Genomic DNA, 21,225 nt, shown 5'->3' with positions numbered 1-21,225 from the left:
CGGGGGGGGGGTCCGGCGGCGGGGCGGCCCCGGCGCTCAGAGCCGGGCGGAGGCGGCTGCGCGGCGCCGGGGTCCCGCGGGTCGGGCGCAGCGCGGAGCCGGCCCGGCCCCATGCCGAGCCGCCCGCCCCGCCGCCGCCGTCGAGCCCCGCCATGGGCGGCTGCGTGGGGCGGCAGCGCCGGGAGCGGCCCGCCGCCGGGAACCCCCGCAAGAGAGCAGGTGAGCGGCGCCGGGCTCCGGGGGGGCGGGGGGCGCCGCGCCGCGCCCCCGGGGCGGCTCCGGTGCCGGCGTCCCCGCGGCGGGGCCGTCCCGCCGCCACCGGGGACGGGTTTCCGCGGCGCTCCGGTGCCGCCCGGGTCGAGGAGCCGGGCCCGGGGCGCGGCGGGCGGCCGGGAGCGGGCCCCGCAGCGCTCCCGCCCCGTGCGCCCCGTCGGGGCCGGGCGGCGCCGGCCGGGAACGGGCGCCCCGGCGTGCGCCGGGGGGGCGCTGCCGGTGTCCGCGGGCAGCCTCCGGGCAGCGGCGGGGCGCAGGGGGGGGCTCCGCTGCCCCTGCTGCCCCGTGCCGGCGTCGCGGGGGACGCGGGGGGGCACCGGGAGCCGCAACCGGAGGCTCCCCGGGGCCGTGCCGGGACGGGGCACGGTGTGCGGCTGCCCCCGCCCGCGGCCGGGGACGCGGCGCCGGGCCCGGCACGTCCCGGCACGCGGCGACCTGCCGCCGGCGGGCAGCGGGGCTGCGCCCGGCCGCTGCGGGGTGCTCCCGGTGCGGGGGCCGGGAGCTGAGCCCCGTGGTGCGACCGGGCTGGGGGCGTCGCCCTGCGCCGCCCCGCCGCGTCCCCTCGGGTCCCGGCCGGGGCCGCGAGCTGGGCACGGGGGGCTCCGGGGGCCCCGGGAGATGCTGGGGACCCCCCACGGGACCCCCCCACGGGGCGCAAGGCGCTGGGAGCGGCCCTGGCGCGGGGGTGCCGGTGCCGTCGGGGTGAGGCTGCCAGCCCGCTCCTGTCGGCTCCCGCGTGGGCGCAGCGAGCGGCCGGACGCGGCCGGGCTCCCCGGTACCCCCCGCGGGCACCGGCTTGCACAACGGGCCGGGAGTAGCGCGGCACGGGGCGATTACAGGCTGGGCCCGGGCTGGGCGGCGGCGATAAATAGCAGAGGCTCAGCTCCTGCCTGCCTGGGCAGGGCTGGCGTGGGGCGGCCACGCCGCCGGCTCGGGCCCCGCAGCCCCCGGATCCCGCTTCCTCACCTGGGCCGGCCTCTTCCCTTTCCTGGAAGCCGAGCGGGGGGGGCTGGGAGCCCTGCCGTTCGTCCGAGGAGAACCCGGCCCCATGGGAGCCTCCTGCCCTGGCTGCGGCAGGCCCTGCTATCTGCCGTGCCAGCCCGCGCCCGCCTCCGGGGCCGGTGAAGGTGGCAGCGCCGGGGCTGAGCCGTGGGACGCGGGAGGACCTTCGTCACCCTTTAATCCTCGCGTGTCCTTGTCTACCTGGCTGCCCTCGCACCCGGCCGGGGATGTTCCTCTCCGGCCCCGGCCACCTGCAGCAGCAGCAGCCGTGGCGCTGGTGGCTGCCTGCCCTGCGGTCCCCGCCGCGTCCTCCAGGCCGGTGCCGCCCAGTGCCCGGGGCGGGTGCTGTCCCTGACCTCGCTCTGCCACGCTGCAAATCCCGACGGCCCAGCGCCGTGACTGCTGAATCGGCAGCGCTGGCTGCAGCCGGCTGCCCTCGCTCCTCGGGGATGCTCAGCGCCCTGCCCCAGCCCTCGGGGTGGCTGCGCTGCCCCGTGCTGCACGGGGACCCTGTGCCATGTGCCCAGCTCCAGCCCGGGTGCCCGCTGGGTCCTGGGCGAGCAGGGGACGGAGAAAACGGTCGTGTGGTGCCTTGTGTCACCCCGACGAGCCTCCCGGGGGGGTGGCGGCTGTCCCCAGTAGCAACGGGCGGCATCACCCCGCCCTACAGGTCACGGCGGGCGCTCAGCATCCTTCCTGCGCAGCCGGGGTCCCACCTTCCCCCCGCGCCCCCCGCAGGATCGGTGCCGGCTGGCCGCCCCGTGGGGCGCGGAGGCAGGAAGGAGCTGTTGTCACTCATTGTCCCCAGCTCAGCTGGGAGTGACAACAGCTCCTTCCTGCCCCACGCTTCCGGCCGTGCCGTGGGGCTGGCGGCACGGGGCCGTTCCCACGGGGCCGCAGCCTGGCGCGGGGCTGCTCCACAGCTCCAGCCCGCCCGGTGCCCCGCGGCGGTCTCTCCAGCACCGCCACCCATCCTGGGTGTCCCGTGGGTGGTGACACCCCCGTCCCCTGCCGCAGCAGGGTGCTGCCAGCCTGGGAATGGGCTTTTGCCACCGCCTGGGGTGACATCCTGGTGCGCTCGCCCTGCTGATCTGTGCCCCGGGCGGGCAGAGGACCCAGAAGTCGTGCCCCCCCCCCCCCTCAGCGGGGCTGCGGCTCAGCCCCCGTAATCCTTTTCCCACTCCGGCGCACCGGCTTATTTCCTGGCTAATTCCCCAAGCTATAAATACTGCTCTGCCTCAAAGGGCCCTGCAGTCACCCTGCTGGCCCCCGGCCCATCCTCCCCTGGCCCCAAAACATGCGGGAGAGAGCCCTGCTCCCTGCTGGGGGCGAGGGAAGCTGCTGGGGGGCAGCTGCTGTGCTGGGGGCTGGCTGGGACAGACACTGCTGTGCGTGGTGTTTGGGGTCCCCACCGGACTGCGGGGCAGGGTGCCCTTCCCCGGGCTGTAGGGGCTGGAATTTGGGGTTTCGGCCCCCCTCCCCGAGCTGCCGCTGCCCCCCCCCCAGGCCGCAATGAGCCCCTGAAGAAGGAGCGTCCCAAGTGGAAGAGCGACTACCCGATGACGGACGGGCAGCTGCGCAGCAAGCGGGACGAGTTTTGGGACACGGCGCCCGCCTTCGAGGGCCGCAAGGAGATCTGGGACGCCCTGAAGGCGGCCGCCTACGCCGTGGAGGCCAACGACCACAGCCTGGCCCAGGCCATCCTGGACGGAGCCAGCATCACCCTGCCCCACGGTGAGGGGGTGGCAGCTCGGGGGGCGGCGGGGATGAGCGCCCCACATCGGGCTGCGGAGCCGGGGGGGGGGTTCCAGGAGCCTGGGGGCGTGACGGGGACGCCCCACAGGGCACAGTCGCTCACCCCGCTGTCCCCAGGGTCGCTGACGGAGTGCTACGACGAGCTGGGCAACCGGTACCAGCTGCCCGTGTACTGCCTGGCGCCCCCCGTCAACCTGATCCTGGAGCGGGGCGAGGAGGAGGCGGCGGAGCCGGCCGAGCCCCTGCCCAGCGCCCGGCGCGAGTTCGCCCTCAAGGTGCGGCTCTCCACCGGCAAGGACCTGCGGCTCAGCGCCAGCATGGGCGACACCATCGGGCAGCTGAAGAAGCAGCTGCAGGCGCAGGAGGGCATCGAGCTGGCCTGGCAGCGCTGGTTCTTCTCGGGCAAGCTGCTCACCGACCGCACGCGGCTGCAGGAGACCAAGATCCAGAAGGATTTTGTGGTGCAGGTGATCATCAACCAGCCCCTGCCGCCCAGGAACTGAGCTCTGGCGGGGAGGCCCCTTCCTGCGACGGAGCACGGGGGCACCTCAGGGATGTCCCAGCCCTGCCAGAGCCACCGGGTCCCCTCCCCGGGGCCGTGGCGCCGCGGTGGCCCCGCTGGGCTGGAGGCACGGGCACAAATTTGCAGCGGAAGGTGTGGGACCGATGTGTGCCGGGGGGGCCCCGCTGTGGGGCCGCCCCTCGGGGAGAGGCTGTGACCCGCCAGCCCCGGCCACGAGACCGGGATCCCGCTGCCAGGGGGCTGCGCGGAGATGTCTCCCCTCTGTACATAGCCTGTGTATTTATCAATAAAGCCTTTTCATCCTTCAGCCACGCGGGGGCTGTCCCCATGCATCCTCGTGTAATGGGTGCCTGCCTTTGTGCAGCCGGAGGCTGTGGCACCCGTGGGACACGGCACCCAAGGGACCTGCCCGTGGCCAGGAGGGTGCCGTGTCCCCGTCTGTCCCTCCCCTGTCCTCAGCCCGGTCCCCGGGGGCCAGGTCCCAGCGCATTAACTGTCCCAGCACGGGGCACGCTGGCCTCATCTTACAAAAAGGGAAAGCAAAATCCAGGGGGGCTGAGCAATGTCCCCGGCACCGGGAACAGCTGCGGGCTCTGCCTGCCGGCCCCGTGCGCGGCGGGGAGACCAGGTGGCGCTCGGGATGCTCCGGCCCTGAGGTCATCCTCCAAAGCAGCGCGGAGCCGCCGCGAGCATCCCGGCTGCCCGGGATGGGTGGCACGGGCTCAGCACCTGCGGGTTAACGCACACCGTGGCCCAGCTCCATCCAGCCTCCGGACCGCCGCTGAGGGCTCTGCGCGCCCCAGGTCCCCCCAGCCCAGCGCGGGGGTCCCGGGCGGCCGGCTGGCTGGGCCGTGGGTCGCTTTAAGGGCGCGCAGGAGGTGAGCCAGGGGCACCAGAAAGCGGCAGGGTGAGCTCATGGCTAAGCTGCCCCAGTCATGTGGAGCAGGCACAGCTGTCGGTGCCCTTGGGCAGCGGGACAGAGGGGCCGGCGGCATAAAGCCCCGCCGCCAGCGGAGCCGCCGGCAGCGCCGGGAGCTAACACCCGTGGTGCTGAAGAGGAGGAGAGGCCGCATCCTGCCCGGGGCTGCGCACGGGGCGGACATGGAGCTGGACGTGGAAAAGGCCAAGGAGCTCATCGACCAGAAGCTGGCGGAGGAGGAGGAGGAGGAGAAGGTGGGTCCCGCGGGCTGCCGGCCATCCCGGGGACCTCAGCAGTGCCCGGGGATGGATGCTGGGGCTGCCCCACGCACCCAGGGCTCTGCAGCCCCCCCGTGTCCCCGCAGAGGCTGAAGGGCGATGGCCCGCGGGAGCCGCCGGCCGTGGAGCGCATGAGCACGCCGGAGCTGGAGGAGGAGAAGCGGCAGGGCCCCCGCAACAGGGGCATCGAGGCCATCAAGGTGAGGGCCGGGTGCGGGGAGCGGGGCGCAGGAGGGCACGGCGGGGACGAGCGGGGCGCCGCGTGTCCCCGCAGGGCCAGGAGCGGGTGCGGAGGAGCTCGGTGGACCTGCGCCGGGAGATCATCGACGTGGGGAGCATACAGCGCCTCATCGAGCTGCGCAAGCAGCGCCGCAAGCGCCGGGAGGAGCGGGCGGCCACCCCCGAGCCCCCGCCGCCGCCGGAGCCCCCGGAGATCGTACGTGCAGGGGCTCCCCAGAAAGCCGGGGTGCCCTTGAGGAGCAGGACACGGGGCCCCCTGTCGTCCCCGCTGCCCCAGCCCTGCCCTGCCCTCAGGACGGTCCCGTGGAGCCGGAGACCTTCCTGCGAGCTGCTGTCCAGGGCAAGATCCGCGTCATCGAGAAGTTCCTGGCGGATGGTGGCCCCCCGGACACGTGTGACGAGGTAGCGCAGGGTCCCCGGTTGTGCCTCGGATTGTGGTGGGGGGCACGGGGGGGGCAAAGCCAGCCACCAACGCGGCACCTCGCCCCCCCCAGTTCCACCGCACGGCCCTGCACCGCTCCTCGCTGGAGGGCCACACGGACATCCTGCAGAAGCTGCTGGACAGCGGGGCCACCGTCGACTTCAGGGACCGGGTGAGGCCGCGTCCTGCCCCCATCCCCACGCCCCAGCCTCTGGGCACGAGGCAGCCGGAGCGAGCGGCAGCGGGGTGGGGGTCCCCGCGGCAGGGCTGGCTGTCCCCAGGGCGGAGGTGGCCGTGGGCTGGGGGGGGGGCACAGGGTGGTGGCGTCCCCCCCCCGTGACGCAGGCTCTGCGTGCCCAGCTGGACTGCACCGCCGTGCACTGGGCCTGCCGGGGGGGGCACCTGGACGCCGTGAAGCTGCTGCAGGACCGCGGGGCAGACCTCAACCTGAAGGACAAGGTGAGGGGGGCAGAGCCTGGGGAGGGGGCTGTGCTGGGGGGCACAGCAGGGAGGGGGGTGCTGATCCCTTCTGGTGTGTGTCTCCCCTGAACCCCAGCTGCTCAGCACCCCCCTGCACGTGGCCACCCGGACCGGGCACCCCGACATCGTGGAGCACCTCATCCACTGCGGGGCGGACATCAACTCCCCGGACAGGGTGAGTGCGGGGCCCTGCAGCCGGCACGGGGGGCAGCGCCGAGCCCCCTCCGAGGGCTGTCACGCATCCCTGCCCGGGGTGCTGCCATCGGCACGGCCGGGGCTGGGGTGGGCACCGTCCCCGCGTCCCCTTGGGGACGTGGGTGCGCAGACGGAGCCGGGCTGTCCCGCAGGAGGGGGACACGGCGCTGCACGACGCCACGCGCCTCAGCCGCTACAAGATCATCAAGATGCTGATCCTGCACGGGGCCGACATGATGGCCAGGAACCAGGTGGGCGCCGCGGGGCACGCGGGTGCCCGTGCCATTTGCTGCCGCCCCGGCCCCAACCTGTGCCCCCGCTCGCAGGCTGGCAAGACCCCGACGGAGCTGGTGCAGCAGTGGCAGACGGACACGCGCCAGGCGCTGGAGACCAAGGAGCAGCCGCAGGGGGAGGCCGAGGTCCCCGCGTGATGGCACCGGGCAGGGACCGGGGCTGGGCTCGGCGCCAGGGAGCGGGACCCAGCTGAGTCAGCCGTGTTAATAAAGCCAGCACAGAGCAGAGTTTGGCTCCGGCGGGCTGCTCCGGGGAGGCGGTGGGGCCGGCAGGGGCTGCGTGGTGCCCGGACACCGAGTACAGGGGTGGGTGACACCCGCGGGGCCGTCACACGAGTGGCTCGGTGGCAGGACTCGTGGCTGCGGGACGCCCGGGCACTGTTTGCACTGCTTCGCAGCCCCGCCTGGGCACACTCGGGGAGGAAAACCATCGAGGGCTGCTCAGACAGCAGGGGCGCCGCCAGCCCCTCAAAACACGCGGTGCTGGGGAGCAGCAGCACTGCTCTGCCTCACCGGAGCCGTGCCAGGAGGGACGCAGCAGCCCCCTTACACGATGTGCCGCTTCTGCTGGGCACCGTGCCCCTGGCTCGCTCCCCACCGATGTTCCCACTCGCCTGTGTTTACAGGAGACCCTACACCAACACCCGGAGCAGGCAAACGCTGCTCACGGCCCTGGGACTCCCTGCAGTGCTTATTCCCTTCCCTGGCCCCGCAGGTGCTGCAGCCCAGCTCCAGCCTCGTTAGGTGGGAAAAAGAAGGGAAAGCGCCGTTGGCGCGGCCGGGGCTCATCCGGAGGGGTGCTGAGCTCCTTCTGCAGGCCCCTCCTGCAGGAGGGGAGAGCTCACCCGGTCCCACCCCCCGCCCCGTCTGCCCAGCGGGGCCGCGGCTCCCTCACGTGCCCCATCAAACATTAACAGCCCCTCGGCGGGGCGGGTGGCACGGGCTGGCCGCAGCACCCAGCCAGCATGGCGCTCAGCACCCGCCTCGCCTCGGCCCTCCGGCCGGCCCTGGCAGCTCTGTGCCGGGCAGCCCCCGGGCAGCGCCGGGGGCTCAGCACCCCTCCTGGCCCGGAGCCCACGCTCGACCTCGGGGGCATCTTCCCACCCCTCGCCACCCCCTTCTCGGCCCTGCGGGAGGTGGACTATGCCCAGCTGGAGGCCAACCTGCGCCGCTACGCCAGCATCCCCTTCCGAGGTAGGTGCTGCCCCCGGCCCCGCCGCTCTCTGCGCAGACCCCTGCCCACCGCGGGCGTCCTGCCGCCCCCCCGGGGGTGCTCAGCCCCCAGCTGGGCTTCGCTCGGTGGCGGGCAGCCCCTGGGGTACCTGCCTTGCGTTTCAGGGCTGGTGGTGCTGGGCTCCACCGGGGAGCACCCGTACCTGGCACCCCGCGAGCGGCTGGAGGTGCTGAGCTGCGTGCGCCGCGCGCTGCCCCGGGACCGCCTGCTGCTGGCGGGCTCCGGCTGCGAATGTGAGCGTGGGGAACGCGGGGAGCACGGCGGGGCTGCATCCCCCCGGGACGTCCCTCACCGCTCTGCCACCTCCCCAGCCACCCAGGCCACCGTCGAGCTGACGGTCAGCATGGCAGAGGCCGGGGCTGACGCGGCGCTGGTGGTGACGCCCTGCTACTACCGGGGAGCCGTGAGCAGCGCCGCCCTGGTGCGGCACTACACGGAGGTGAGCCCTGCCCGCTGCCCGCCCGCGGCTCTGCCTGGGGCAGCAGGGCTGGGGACACGTCCCGCCTGCCCCCATCCCACCCGCAGCTCTGGCTGGCTGCCCGCAGGTGGCCGAGGCGTCCCCCATCCCCGTGGTGCTCTACAGCGTCCCTGCCAACACCGGCCTGGAGCTGCCGCTGGAGGCTGTCCTCGCCCTGGCTCAGCACCCCAATGTCATCGGCATCAAGGACAGCGGCGGGGATGTGAGCGAGGCAGGGCTTGCCAGGGGAACCCAGGGCTGGCCCCAAACCTGTCCCCGAGCTTGGAACAGGGTGTCACAGCCCTTCCCCGAGCCACCCCCAGGACCCCGTGGTGGGGACGGGGTGACGCGCGCCCCCAGGCACGCCTCTCTCCCCAGATCACCCGCGTGGGTCTGCTCGTCCACAAGACGCGGCAGGAGGATTTCCAGGTGCTGGCGGGATCGGCCGGCTTCCTTTTGGCGAGCTACGCCGTGGGTAGGTGCTGCCGCTCGCCTGGGGGCGCGGAGCGCCAGCGCGGGGGCACCGCAGGGCGGCGAGGGGCAACGACGCCCAGGAGCTCGCTGCCAACGTGCCCCCGCGTCCCCAGGTGCCGCGGGGGGGGTCTGCGCCCTCGCCAACGTCCTGGGGGCCCCGCTGTGCCAGCTGGAGCGCCTGTGCCGCCAGGGCTGCTGGCAGGAGGCCCGCGACCTGCAGCACCGGCTCATCGAGCCCAACGCGGCGGTGAGCGGGCAGCGCACCCGGAGGTGGCCCCGCAGGGCTGGGGGTGGTGAGGACGAGGGTCCCTGGGGGCTGTGGGGCAGCCTGGGCGGGCAGTGCAGCGCCCGGGCGGGGAGCCAAGCCCGGGCTGGAGGCAGCGGGGTGGGAAATGCCAGCCCTCTCGTGCCAGGAACAGCGCGTGCCCTGGCACCGGGCACCCGTCCAGCCCCAGCGTGAGACCTGCAGGCTATTTATGGGCGGTGACGGGGGGAATTGCTGCGCCTTCCCGGGGGCCCCGTCCCACCGTGGGATGGCTCCCGGTGCCCTGCAGGGATGCTACACGAGTGGGGACCCACCTCAGCCCCGCGTGGCCCTGCCCCGGGGACGCGGTGGATTGCCGCGCCCTCCTTCCCGCAGGTCACCCGCCGCTTTGGGATCCCGGGGCTGAAGAAGGCCATGGAGTGGTTCGGGTACTACGGGGGGCCCTGCCGCGCGCCCCTGGCCCCGCTGAGCCCGGCCCAGGTGGAGGAGCTGAGGGGCACCTTCAGCACCAACGGCTGGTTGTGAGCACCCAGGACGTGGCCCCGCAGCGCAGGCAGCACCGTCTCCCCCCGGCCCCTTCCTGGACTGGGAAGCCAGGGAGCTGGGGACGTGGTGGGGACGCTGGGATCGTGGCCGGGAGGAAGCCAGCCATCTCGCTCCTTCCCGCTGGACAGGGCTGGTGGAGGGGAAGCTCAGCACCCTGTGGCCACCCTCGTGTCCCCCCTGGGCACGCGCCCAGCCCCGCCAGACCCCGGGACAACCCACCCTGGGCTCCAGCTGGGTGCCCCTCATCCATGTGGGCGCCTGCAGGGAACAGGGCCTGCAGCCCCCAGCTTCTCGCTGTCCCTGCGTGGGCCGGGTGGCCCCGAGGTGCGGAAGCCCACGCTGGCCCAGCTGCCCTCCAGAGCACCGCGAATAAACCCGCTGACTCCCCTCCGCGCCTGCGTTTGTGCCCATGCAAGCAGCCTCCCGCCTGCTCCCCAGCAAACAGGACACAGCCCGGGCGTTTGGCAACGTGGTTTACTCAGCTGAGGCCTGTGCAGGCGGCAGCACAAGGCGGGGGCGCAGCAAGGCACGGGACTGGTGTGGGCACAGACCGGCAGGGAGGGCTCGGCCAGGCGGGGAGGGACGCCAGGACCTCATGTCCCTGCGAGCCAGAGCATGCCAGGGGTGAAGGCAAGCACGCGTGCGGATGAGGGATGCACATGGGGAGCGAGGCGGGGAGCTGTGCGCGCCCCGCCTGCACCCCTGCCGTGCCCCTATCCCTGCCCACCCAGCCCAGACCCCCCTGCAGCAGCCCCGGCACCCCACGCTGCCCTGCCCTGGCCCCTTGCCCAGGCTGAGCCTGCTTCCTGCTCGCCATCGCTGCCGTCCTCACCCAGCTCCCCGGGGACGCAGCGTGAACAGGCCAGGCCAGGCATCCCCTGGTCCCCTTTGGCGGGGATGTCCCCAAGGCAATGGGCAGGCTGAGCCCTTCGGGGGCACGGCAGTCACCCAGCGCCGAGGGCACAGGCCACCGGGTGCCGCCCCGCCGGGGGACCAGGGCTGGAGAAGCGGGGCCAGGCGCTGCCCCTCTGCAGGCACGTGGCCCGGCCTGCTGCCCTCCGGCATAGGCACCCTAGGCAATGGGGCCAGGAGCCAGCCCCAGCCCCTAGCCACCCGCCCGGCTCCCCGTGGCATGGTGGCGGCCCCGACCACGCCGTCCCCCAGCCCTGCTGGCGGCTGCTCTGGTGGAGCCGGGGGCAGAGCGGGGGTTCTGGGGAGAACCAGGGCTGTGGGCAGAGGGAGAAGGCACCACGGCGGCCTCAGAGCCGCCCTGGGGCACTTGGGTGGGGGGCAGAGGGGTCCGTTCTCCCACCAGCAGGGTTTTGGCACAGGGGCCCGCCCGGCGTGGCGGGGGGACCCCTGGCCCTGCCGAGGGGGTGGCTGGCAGCGCCATGGTCCTGCCGCCCTGTAGGGCCAGCCGGTGCCCGGTGGGGCCCTGCCGCAGAGGGAGGGAGGTGCGGGGGCCAGGGCGCCGTCACGCCGTGAGGTTGTGGGCAGACTTGGAGGCGCTCTGCGCCCTCTGGATCACCGCCTGGCACTTCTCCCGCCGCAGCAGCTTGTTGTTCTCGAAGAAGCCCTCGTTGCGGGGCACCCCGTGAGAGCCGTCGGGGAACGTCAGGAGCCCTGGGGAGGGAAGGGACGGGAGTCACGGGGTCGGGAGCAGCGGACACGGGGGCCAGGCCTGGGCAGACACGGCGGGAGACACTGGGAGGGCAGGACAGCAGGGGCAGGGGCGAGCGGGACATGCTGAGCTGCGGCCGGCACAAGGCGCCGGCTGCACATCCCGCACCGGCGAGACCCCCCCCGGTGCGCCGGGCACTCACCGAAGCCGTCCACGCGCCCGCCTTTGAACTCGCCCTCGAAGGTCATGTTGTCGTAGCGGGTGAAGACGCCAACGCCGCTGAACTTGCCCTGCACGAACTCCCCCTCGTACCTGCGCGGGACAGCGGGGGCACGGGCGGGGATGGATGTCGGGGGGGCGCGCGCCCGGGGCTGGGCAGGGCAGGGCGGGCCCCGAAGGGTGCTGAGCTCACCTGGAGCCGTCGGCGAAGCTGAGCACGCCGCAGCCGTGGAAGAGCCCGTTCTCGAAGTGCCCCACGTAGGCGCTGCCGTCGGCGAACGTCAGCTGGCCGGTGCCGTGCCGGCGTCCTGGGCAGCGACAGAGAGAGACGGTGAGAGGCGGAAAGAGCCGGGACCGGCGGGGAGCGGCCACCCCTGCACCTGCGGGCTCAGCACCGGCTGCCCCGTCCTGCCCCATCCATCCCATCCCGTCCATCCCTGTCCTGTCCATCCCGTCCAGTCCGTCCCGTCCATTCCATCCCTGACCCATCCCATCCCATCCAGCTCCATCCTGTCCCCTCCATCCTGTCCATCCCCATCCCGTCCCGTCCCGTCCTGTCCCGTCCAGCTCCATCCCGTCCCCTCCATCCCCGTCCCGTCCCGTCCAGCTCCATCCCGTCCCCTCCATCCCATCCATCCCTGTCCTGTCCCGTCCCGTCCCGTCCCCTCCAACCCGTCCCGTCCATCCCTGTCCCGTCCCGTCCCGTCCATCCCCGTCCCGTCCCGTCCATCCCTGTCCCGTCCCGTCCTGTCTGTCCCGTCCCCTCCATCCCGTCCCGTCCCGTCCCCTCCATCCTGTCCCGTCCATCCCTGTCCCGTCCCGTCCCGTCCATCCCCGTCCCGTCCCGTCCCGTCCATCCCTGTCCCGTCCCGTCCTGTCTGTCCCGTCCCCTCCATCCCGTCCCGTCCCGTCCCCTCCATCCTGTCCCGTCCATCCCCGTCCCGTCCCGTCCCGTCCATCCCTGTCCCGTCCATCCCGTCCCCTCCATCCCGTCCCGTCCCCTCCATCCCGTCCCGTCCATCCCGTCCCCTCCATCCCGTCCCGTCCATCCCGTCCATCCCCGCCCCGTCCCGTCCCGTCCAGCTCCATCCCGTCCCCTCCATCCCATCCATCCCCGTCCTGTCCCGTCCCGTCCCGTCCATCCCCGTCCCGTCCATCCCCGTCCCGTCCGTCCCGTCCCCTCCATCCCGTCCCGTCCCCTCCATCCCGTCCCCTCCATCCCGTCCCGTCCCGTCCCCTCCATCCCGTCCTGTCCCGTCCCGTCCCGTCCGTCCCGTGCAGCCCCGCGCCGTCCCGCCGGCCCCACCTTCCTTCCACTCGCCGCGGTACTCCTCCCCGCTGGAGTACGTGAAGGAGCCCTTGGTGAGCGTCATGGCCGCCGCCTCCGCCACCCGCCGCCGCCTCCGCTCCGCGCCGCGCCCCGCCGGGGTCCCGCCGAGGGGCGGCGGCGGCGCGGCCCCCCCCCCGCCGGCCCCCGCCCCCCGCCGGGCGGCGCCCCGCCGCCCCGCGTCCATCCCCGCTCCCCGTTGGCTGTCCCCGCGGCGCCGCCTAGCAACGCGGCCTGCCATTGGGCGGCCTCCCCGCCGCTCCCTCCGCCGCCGCCATCTTCGTGCGGGGCGGGGCGGGGCGGGGCGGGGCGGGGCGGCCGCCCGGGAGGGGCCGCGGCGGAGCGGGGCGGTGACGCGGCGGCGCCGTGCCGGGGCGGAAGCGGCGGGGCCGTGCCGGGATGGACGAGACCAGCCCGCTCGTGTCCCCGGAGCGGGCGCAGGGCCCCAACTACGGCCTGCCGGGCGGAGCCGCGCGCGCCCCACCGGCCGCCGCCGCCGCCGTCCCCGTCCCCCCACCCCCGCCGCCGCCCTCCCCGCCCGCTTCCCCCGGCGGCCGCGACCGCGAGCGGCAGCCGCTGCTGGAGCGCGGCGCTCGGGGCCCGGCGGCGGCGCAGGCCCAGGCCCAGGCCCAGGCGGCGGCGGCGGCCCAGGCCCAGGCGGCGGCGGCGGCGCTGGCGGCGCAGCGGGAGCGGAACGAGTTCCCCGAGGACCCCGAGTTCGCCGAGGTGGTGCGGCGGGCGGAGCTGGCCAGCGAGCGCGGCATCTACCCCGAGCGCATCTCGCAGGGCTCCAGCGGCAGCTACTTCGTCAAGGACCCGCAGGGGGTGAGCGGGGACCGGGCCGGGGGGGGGGCACCGGGGGGAGCGGGGACCGGGCCGGGGGGGGGGGCGCCGGGGGGAGCGGGGACCGGGCCGGGGGGAGCGGGGACCGGGCCGGGGGGGGGGCGCCGGGGGGAGCGGGGACCGGGCCGGGGGGGGGGGCGCCGGGGGGAGCCGGGCCCGGGCAGCCGCGTGCCCGCAGCCGCGGGATCGGCGCGGGGCGGCCCGTCTCGTGACCTGCGGGGCCCGCTCGGCTCCTCCGGCTGCCGCTCCCCCCGGTGCCCTCGGAGGGTCCGTGCCGGGGTGCGCCCCGGGAGCAGGACCCGGCTCCTCTGTCCCTCGTGCCCCCGTTTTTCGGCCCCGGGTGGAGGCTGGCTGCTGGCCGGGCCCCTGCCTGGGGGGGGCAGCGCGGGCTTCCCGCTGCCGCAGCCGCCCCGGCGCCCAGGAGCAGCCGCGGGGGCGGCCGGTGGGGGCTGCGGGGCAGAGCGGGCCCGGCTGTGAGGAGGGGAGGCCCGGCTGGGAGGCCGGGGCTCTGGGGGCTGCCGGGGGACGCGTGCGAGGAGCCGAAGGCCGTGCCCTCCCGGGCGCGTCACCCGGCGGGTGCCCTGGCTGCCCTGCCGCGAGCAGGCGGGGTGCGCGGCCGGTTGCTGTGGCTCGCTGCCCAGGGTCAGCCGAACCTCCCCGCTGCCGCCCGGGAGGGAGCGCGGCGCGCTGCCCCGGCGGGCGGGTCGGGGGCGGAGGGCGAGGGCACCGGGGGAAACCTTTCGCCTTGGGGCCCGCCGGGGACCCGAGCTGTGCCTTTGTCGGATGTGCCTCCCCCAGCCCCGGGGGCTGCGGCAGCGCTTTCGTGCTGGCCCGGCTCCCTGTGCCCTGGCGCCGGGCAGAGCTGTCTCTGCCGCGCGGTTCTCGGAGCGAGCTGCTGCCCGCGCTGCTCCCCGGGCACCGTGCTGTCAGGCTCCGCTCCCCGCTCCAGGACCGGCGTCGCCCCGCTGTACGTACTCCACGCGGCGCCGTGCTCCACGCTGCCAGAGCTCCCGGCAGGCTCAAACCCGAGGACACGTTGGCAGCCTTTGTGGGGCTGATAAGGGGATTGCCTGTCTGTCCCCTCGGCCTCCCGCACCTCAGGAGGGGTTCTCTGTGTGGTCGTGGGACAGCTGACCTGCTCCCACTGCCTCAAACCTTCCTCCCGGTAGGCAAAGCCTTGCTCCCGCCTCCCCTGGGCTGGCCTCTGGCCCCGGCACAGCGGGATTGCCGTGGGGTTCCCCACCGGGCTCTTGGGACACGCACGTCGCGCTTCCGTGCCGTGGCAGGAGCTCGGCTTGGGGAAGTGCCACCCGCTCTGTCCGGGGCTGGCCGGCCTCGGGGAGGAGCGCTGGTCCTGTGCGCTGCCGACTCATCCCGGAGGGGGCTGTGAGCCCGGGCTGCTGTGCAGACCCGTGGGGTGCCCGGCCCCGGGGTGGGCGACCTCGCTTCTGCCCCGAGCCCTCATCTCGGCTGCGTGGCTGGGCAAAGCCGGCTTGGTGACAGCACGGCGCCTAGCTCGGGGCCTCCGAGCCCCTCGCAGCGGTGGGGGTACCTGTTTGGGAGCTGCCCGTGACCTCTTACATACAGGACCCACAGAGCAAGCCCCTCTGCTGACTCTGTTGGGCCCCGCATCACAAAACTTTGTTTTCTGCTAAGGTCCTCCAGCTTGCTTTCTATTTCGGCCCCGTTTTCTCCAGTCAGTTGGGGATTGGCTGCATTCGCTGGATTTTGGAGCCAGGGAGCCCTGTCCCCCTCTGCTCCCCTGCGTGGAGGCAGTGAGCGGTAGCTCCCCCCAGCCCCATCGCAGTGACCTTTGGGTGGTGGGATATTTACCAGGGGACAGCGTCATCAGCGCTCTCGTGTGGGACGAGGAGGGTGGGGGCAGGTTGGAAGGCCGTCGGGCACTGCTCACAGCAGCTACGCAGGGAATGGAGAGGGAGGCACCTAAAAACCCAGGCCTGCACCCCTGGGCCGTTTTGTCCCCAGCTGCTCTGGGCGGTGGTGTCCGTTAGTGGGGGGCCGCAGCAGCCCCCAGGCTCCCTCCCACCCCGGGAGGAGTCTCCTGGACCTGGGGGTGGTGACGGGAAGGGCACGGCAGGGCTGGGCGCTGCGGGAGCGTGGGCTGGGCTGAGCTGTGCTGGTAGGGCAGAGCCTGTCCCCGCCGCGCGCTGGCTCGGGGCGAGTGCCCTGGCTCTGCCAAGCCCTGAGCGTCAGCTCTCTCCCGCTCACAGAAAATCATCGGCGTCTTCAAGCCCAAGAACGAGGAGCCGTATGGGCAGCTGAACCCCAAGTGGACCAAGTGGCTGCAGAAGCTGTGCTGCCCGTGCTGCTTCGGGAGAGACTGCCTCGTCCTGAACCAGGGCTACCTGTCGGAGGCGGGCGCCAGCCTGGTGGACCAGAAACTGGAACTCAACATTGTCCCTCGCACAAAGGTGAGGGGATGGCGGCTGGCACCTCGTCCTGGGGAGGCTTTCGCGTGCTGCTGCCCAGCTCCGCTTGCGCCCTGTCGTGTGGCGCTGCTGAGCTCGGGGATCTTGTGCTGAGAGCTCTGGACCAGGACTGCTCCGGCTCAAGCCGCGGGGATCCTTGCGCAGGGCAGAGCCCGCAAAATGCTGCGTCCTGTTTTATCGACGAGCCTGCGACAATTGCCGGCTGTCCCTGCTGACCCCTGTGCTCCTGTCCCCCCAGGTGGTGTATCTGGCCAGCGAGACCTTCAACTACAGTGCCATCGACAGGGTGAAGTCCCGAGGGAAGAGGCTGGCCCTGGAGAAGGTGCCCAAAGTGGGCCAGCGCTTCAACCGCATCGGCCTGCCGCCCAAGGTAGGGCTCCCAGGCCCTGCACGTGCCTGTCGCTGCCCCCCCCGTCCTCTACGCCCCTCCGTAACGCGGCCTCTCCTTGCCTCAGGTGGGCTCCTTCCAGCTCTTTGTGGAGGGCTACAAGGATGCTGACTACTGGCTGCGACGGTTTGAGGCTGAGCCGCTCCCCGAGAACACCAACCGGCAGCTGCTGCTGCAGTTCGAGCGGCTGGTGGTGCTGGACTACATCATCAGGAACACAGGTAGGGCCAGCCGCCTGCTCCTTTGTGCCCTGGCAGCTGCAGAGCAGGCAGGGGCTCGGCATCTCCTCCTGGCGCCCAGACCTCCCGGCAGCACCGCCTGGCTGCTGCCAGACGGCATCGCCTCTGGAGGGAGCGCGGCTTCCGGGGCTGCTCGCCACCGTGGCCGTCCTGTGCCCGGAGGTCTGGAGCCAGCTGAGACCCACCCAGGTGCTGGGGTGAATGTTTGCCAGCCGCAAGGACCTGGGGACACCCAGAGACCCAGCACCCGGCTGTGCCACTGTATCCTACCTGTATCCAAGCCCCTTCCGGGCAGGAATGGGTTTGAGGCGCACCCCAGGGCTCGCAAGCTGACCTCCCCCCCTCTTTCTCTCGAGAGCTGGGGCTGTGTGGATCTCTGTAGTATCCAGGGCGGGTTGCGTGGGGGCTGATGTGGCTTCCCAGGCCTGCTGCAGGCTCAAGGACTCTGGGGCGGAGGTTGGGCCTTGAAGTCTGTATAAACCTGCCTCGCCTCTGGGTCGGAGGAGGAGTCATCTCCTGCCCAGCACGGGCAGGCCCCCACGGCTGTTTTTCTCTCCCTGCAGACCGGGGCAACGACAACTGGCTCATCAAGTACGACTGTCCCCTGGACAGCGCGGGCGTGCGGGTGAGCGGCTCCTCCTGGGCAGGGGTGCGCGGGGCTGCTGCTCCCGCGAGCTGGCGGACGGGGAGGGGATTTCCCAGCTGGCTTGGGATCCTGGGCGTGCCGGGGCCTGATCTTGTCTGCCGGGCTGCCTGTTGCCCCCCGCGGCGGCGGGTTGTGGCCTGGTGGGACTTGGAGGATGCGCTTGGGCTCCGTGGGGGGAAACTGGGCGTGCTGCGTTGCTGGACTTGTGCGTCCTTGGCGGGAGGCCTGGTGGGGGTAGCTTCGTTTTCGCCCGGACCGGAGGTGCCCTAGCATTTGTCCGCAACGCTCCCCGGTGGGCGAGGGACTGCATTACTGGCGAAAGGCTGCTGAGCCTCCGGTAGCCAGGGCCAAGACCCTGACGGTGGTGCCGCAGGGAGTGGGAGATGGGCCGCTTCTGCTGGGCGGCCTGCCTTGTAACTGGTGCTCCGCTTCTTTCCAGGACAGCGACTGGGTGGTGGTGAAGGAGCCCATCATCAAGCTGGCTGCTATAGACAATGGCTTGGCCTTTCCTCTGAAGCACCCGGACTCCTGGAGAGCATGTGAGGCCCTCAGGCTGTGCTGGGGCACCCTGGCGAGCCGTGCAGCAACGCGCTGTCTGTCCTGGGGACGTCTTCCTCGGGGGCTGGAAGAGGCAGTAGCTGGGCTGCCTCTCTGCAAACCTTCCAGGGGCGCAGACAGCTCCGCCTCGGGGGGGCCGTAGGAAGTGGGTGCTGGACCTTGTGTCCCAGATGCAGGCGGTTCCGTACCCGAGGTCACCTTGCACCTTCCCTGGCTCTGACGTCTTGTGCTTCCTCCCACAGATCCCTTCTACTGGGCATGGTTGCCGCAGGCCAAAATCCCTTTTTCACAGGAGATCAAGGACCTGATTCTCCCCAAGATCTCAGATCCCAACTTTGTCAAAGACCTGGAGGAAGATCTGTATGAGCTCTTCAAGGTGAACTGGGGAGGGGCCGAGGGCGGCTTGGGAAGAAGAAAAGCAGGGGTAGCGCTGGGGGTGCTGCGTCAGGGTGGTGGTGGACAGAAGGGTGTTCGAGCTCCTCACGGTGTTGCTGGGCCGAGGCATAGCAGGGTTATCCCAGTGCCAGGAGCTGAAGATACAGCTTGGGGAGAAGCAGGAAGCCTATGGGACAAGAGGGGAGAAGCTTGCTTGGGAAGTAGTCGTCTCTTGAGTAGTGTGGGGCAGAGGGTGGATACTACCGCGGTCTTCGCTCTCTCTTGCAGAAGGACCCTGGCTTTGACAGGGGGCAGTTTCACAAGCAGATTGCTGTCATGAGAGGCCAGGTAAGGCAAATCGGAGAGGCTCCAGAGCCTCGTCCTGCCTGTCTGGCGGCGGGGGTGCTGGAGTGCCAGCTCTGTTCCCCCGGTGGGACGGCTCAGGCTTCGCTCCGTTGTGCTGTACAGATCCTGAACCTGACTCAGGCGCTGAAGGACGGGAAGAGTCCCCTGCACCTGGTTCAGATGCCACCCGTGATCGTGGAAACGGCGCGTTCCCACCAGCGCGCCGCCAGCGAGTCCTACACGCAGAGCTTCCAGAGCCGGAAGCCTTTCTTCTCCTGGTGGTAGCTGCGGGAGCCGCGGGCAGGGCTCAGCTGCCTCGGACTGGCACTGCGAGAGGAGCTGGGCCGCTCCTGTGGCTGGGATTTGACGTTCCGGGTAGAGCAGCGAGCAGGTGTGGCTGGAGGAACCTGCAGCTGGAGCGGAGGAGCCAGGCAGGTTGGGCACGGTCCCTCTCCGGCTCCCCTGGGGCTGCGTGGTGCGCGTACAGCCCTGCCTGGGGAGGAGCCCAGGGGGAGGCGCGGGAAGCGGCTGCGAGCTGCAGCGTGGCTGGGACCCTGCCCGCGCCTCCTTTCCCTGGCCTGCACGCGGTTCTGAGCGCGCCTCCTCGGGCTGGGACGAGCTGGCTCCCCGGGCCAGGATCCGTCCAGCCCTTTACACCGGCTGCCGGCCTTCCTCTTCCCTGCCGCTGGCTCCGGGGCTGGGAAGGCCTGGAGCGGGTTGTACTGCCCTCCCCTTCCTCCAAGGCGTGCCCTTCTCCTCCTCGCTTTCTCTCTTCTGCCCCAACCCCGTGCAAGCTGCTTTCCTCAGGGGGAGTTCCCGCTGCCTGTCGGTGCGGTGGGGACCACAATGAACGGCTGTTCTCTGGCTGGGGGCTCGAGGAGGGGATGTAAGGAGGACCCTGCTCTTGCCTGCTCCCCGGGGCAGGCTTGGGTGCGGTTTGACACTAAGTGGAAAGGGGTGCTGGCTCGTCCTGGTGCAGAGCAGGCGGCTCTGGGGGGTGCTGGAGCCTAGCCCACCCCAAGCAGGGGTGCAGCAGCCTCGCCCTCTGCTGCCCCGGTCCACCCATCCTGCCAGGTCCCCACAGCTGCTGCTGCTTGGCTTTTGCCCCTGCTCCCAGCAAAACTCCCTGGCTGCTGTGCAGCCGGCGTCGGGCCAGCCAGCACGGCTCCAGCCTTGCTGTACCTAGTGCCGCCCTTGAGGGACAGGGGCGCTGCTGGGGACAGGGGACAGCTGGAGGGGGCTCTTCCTGCTGCGTGGGTGGGAGCCACGCAGGAATTAGGGTACTGGGAGCACACGGGGACCAGTGCGGGCTCCTGGCTGCCCCTGTGCTGACAATCTGATGGGGGGGGGGGGGGGGGGCGAGGCAGCGAGCATCCCCTCTCCCCAAAAGCTGCTGAGCTGTGTTGTATGAAACGGTACCGGGGCTGCTGCCTGCGTCTGCTTGCCTTGAGCTGTGGCTTTCCCTGTCGCTGAGGAGAGCCGGGGGTGGGTCTCGCTGCCCTGTTTGCCCGTCCTTGGGGGGGGTGGGAGGGAAATGAAGGCTGGCTGGGGCTCTGCTGGGGGGGCTGGGAGGGGAAGGCAGCTCACTCGTCTCCTGTGAGCGGGGGGGGGGGCTCGGCCCCGGCTGTGCTGAGGATGCTGCGAGCACAGGGGAGCGGAAGCGAGGCCCCAGCTCCCCAGCCAGGCCTGGCTGCGTCTCCGCCTGACCCAAACCGTATTGTTCTAACGCACTGTAGAAATGTACGTAATGTATTTAAACCACGCAACCGGCTGAATAACAGAGCTGCCGTTCACCTGGCCTCCTCCGTGTCTCAGCGGCAGCTCCGAGCGGCTGTGGGGACGTCCCTCGGGGCCGGCTCCAGCGCAGCAGCCGGGATCCGGGTCGCAGCCGCCTCTGCCCCCCTTTTAGTAACCGCTGCGCTCGTGGCCCGTGCGCTCGGCGTCTGGGGCGAGCCCAGCCAGCGCCGCCGTCCCGCAGCCCCCCGGGGCCGGTTCCCGGGCCGCTCAGCGCCGCCGCGGGGACCCCGGGGCCGCCTCAGCCCCTCCGCCGCCGGGCTCCGGCTCCTTCTCGGGGATCCTGCGGGGAAGCGGCGGGTGAGGGCGGCGCGGCCCGGCCGCGGTCCCCCCGCCGTCCCGGCCCGCACCTACCGCGGGCGGCCGAAGCTCCGCAGCGCCGCCGTCCCGGGGCCGTGCTCGGCCGCTCGCCGCCGCCGGAGCCGCCGCAGGGCCCGGGCCATCCGCCGCTGGCCGCCGTACCGCCAGACGAGGCGGGCGCGCTCCTCGGGCCGCTCGGCCCCGCCGCTCCGGAACAGGCTCCGCAGCTCCGGCAGCCCCACGCCCTGGAAGATGTTGGCCGAGGCCCGCTTGCGGCCGCGGGCTGCGGGCGCCGCCCGGCCCGGGGGGTCGCTCACCACCGAGGCCGGCGTGCCCATGGCCCCGGCCGCTGCGGGCACCGGAGAGAGACGGCGCGAGCCGAGGGCGGGCCCCGGCCCGGCACGGCCCCGGCAGGCGGCGCGGGTCGCGGCCCGCCCAGCGCGGGCGAGCGCCGGTGAGGCCGGGCGCCGGAGCCCCCCCGGCACCGGGCGGGGACGCGGAGGGCCCGGCTCAGGCCGGCGCCCGCCGTCCCGCCCCGCCCCGCCCCGCCGTGACCCGCTTTCCCCCCGCCGCCCCGCGCCCCGACCCGGCGGTGGCTGCCGCTGCCGCTGCCCCCGCCCCGTCACCGCGCCCGGGCCCGCTCCGCTCCGCGGGGTCCCGGCGCTGCCCCGCGCCGCGCGCCCCTTCCATTCACCCGCCGGGCCCCGGGCCCGCCCCGCGCCGCGCAGCCAACCCGCGGCCGCCGCTCCCCGCCCGGACCGATCG

At 72.9% G+C, this 21,225-nt stretch overlaps 6 protein-coding genes across 13 annotated transcripts; 4 read left to right on the top strand and 2 right to left on the bottom strand.

Annotated features, from left to right (window-relative positions):
- The first annotated feature begins 64 nt into the window (after positions 1–64).
- On the top strand, positions 65–3,860 carry UBTD1 (ubiquitin domain containing 1). Its single transcript, XM_040563050.1, has 3 exons — positions 65–219; positions 2,782–3,009; positions 3,148–3,860. Exons 1-3 carry the CDS (start codon positions 153–155, stop codon positions 3,531–3,533), a joined length of 681 nt encoding a protein of 226 aa, XP_040418984.1. The 5' UTR covers positions 65–152; the 3' UTR covers positions 3,534–3,860.
- An 81-nt stretch (positions 3,861–3,941) lies between these two features.
- ANKRD2 (ankyrin repeat domain 2) lies at positions 3,942–6,607 on the top strand. Of its 7 annotated transcripts, XM_040563046.1 has the most exons (9): positions 3,942–4,726; positions 4,837–4,950; positions 5,025–5,186; positions 5,285–5,392; positions 5,485–5,583; positions 5,772–5,870; positions 5,968–6,066; positions 6,239–6,337; positions 6,413–6,607. In XM_040563046.1, the coding sequence occupies exons 1-9, from the start codon at positions 4,469–4,471 to the stop codon at positions 6,515–6,517; spliced, it is 1,143 nt and encodes a 380-aa protein (XP_040418980.1). In that variant the 5' UTR covers positions 3,942–4,468; the 3' UTR covers positions 6,518–6,607. The 7 variants fall into 7 exon arrangements, with proteins under 7 accessions (XP_040418980.1, XP_040418977.1, XP_040418979.1 ...); XM_040563045.1 differs by having other exon boundaries at positions 4,419–4,950; XM_040563043.1 differs by having other exon boundaries at positions 5,968–6,607.
- Positions 6,608–7,287: 680 nt separating this feature from the next.
- HOGA1 (4-hydroxy-2-oxoglutarate aldolase 1) lies at positions 7,288–9,467 on the top strand. The gene is made up of 6 exons (XM_040563055.1): positions 7,288–7,573; positions 7,718–8,052; positions 8,159–8,293; positions 8,449–8,545; positions 8,658–8,791; positions 9,185–9,467. The coding sequence occupies exons 1-6, from the start codon at positions 7,345–7,347 to the stop codon at positions 9,332–9,334; spliced, it is 1,080 nt and encodes a 359-aa protein (XP_040418989.1). The 5' UTR covers positions 7,288–7,344; the 3' UTR covers positions 9,335–9,467.
- Positions 9,468–9,811: 344 nt separating this feature from the next.
- On the bottom strand, positions 9,812–12,662 carry MORN4 (MORN repeat containing 4). Its single transcript, XM_040563054.1, has 4 exons — positions 12,502–12,662; positions 11,389–11,503; positions 11,179–11,288; positions 9,812–10,978 (listed from the first exon to the last, which is right to left on the bottom strand). The coding sequence occupies exons 1-4, from the start codon at positions 12,566–12,568 to the stop codon at positions 10,830–10,832; spliced, it is 441 nt and encodes a 146-aa protein (XP_040418988.1). The 5' UTR covers positions 12,569–12,662; the 3' UTR covers positions 9,812–10,829.
- Positions 12,663–12,906: 244 nt separating this feature from the next.
- PI4K2A (phosphatidylinositol 4-kinase type 2 alpha) lies at positions 12,907–19,230 on the top strand. The gene is made up of 9 exons (XM_040564081.1): positions 12,907–13,347; positions 15,597–15,797; positions 16,054–16,185; positions 16,271–16,424; positions 17,006–17,067; positions 17,528–17,627; positions 17,889–18,022; positions 18,310–18,369; positions 18,490–19,230. The coding sequence occupies exons 1-9, from the start codon at positions 12,922–12,924 to the stop codon at positions 18,649–18,651; spliced, it is 1,431 nt and encodes a 476-aa protein (XP_040420015.1). The 5' UTR covers positions 12,907–12,921; the 3' UTR covers positions 18,652–19,230.
- An 871-nt stretch (positions 19,231–20,101) lies between these two features.
- AVPI1 (arginine vasopressin induced 1) lies at positions 20,102–21,122 on the bottom strand. 2 transcript variants are annotated; one of them, XM_040564083.1, is made up of 3 exons: positions 21,047–21,122; positions 20,515–20,809; positions 20,102–20,443 (listed from the first exon to the last, which is right to left on the bottom strand). In XM_040564083.1, the coding sequence occupies exons 2-3, from the start codon at positions 20,796–20,798 to the stop codon at positions 20,371–20,373; spliced, it is 357 nt and encodes a 118-aa protein (XP_040420017.1). In that variant the 5' UTR covers positions 20,799–20,809; positions 21,047–21,122; the 3' UTR covers positions 20,102–20,370. The 2 variants fall into 2 exon arrangements, with proteins under 2 accessions (XP_040420017.1, XP_040420016.1); XM_040564082.1 differs by lacking the exon at positions 21,047–21,122 and having other exon boundaries at positions 20,515–20,894.
- Positions 21,123–21,225: the final 103 nt, after the last annotated feature.

This window comes from Cygnus olor, chromosome 7 (genome assembly GCF_009769625.2).
Source record: "Cygnus olor isolate bCygOlo1 chromosome 7, bCygOlo1.pri.v2, whole genome shotgun sequence".
In the NCBI taxonomy this organism is placed as follows: domain Eukaryota; kingdom Metazoa; phylum Chordata; class Aves; order Anseriformes; family Anatidae; genus Cygnus; species Cygnus olor.
Note: the sequence above shows the minus strand (reverse complement) of the source record. Positions and strands in the feature narration are given on the sequence as shown.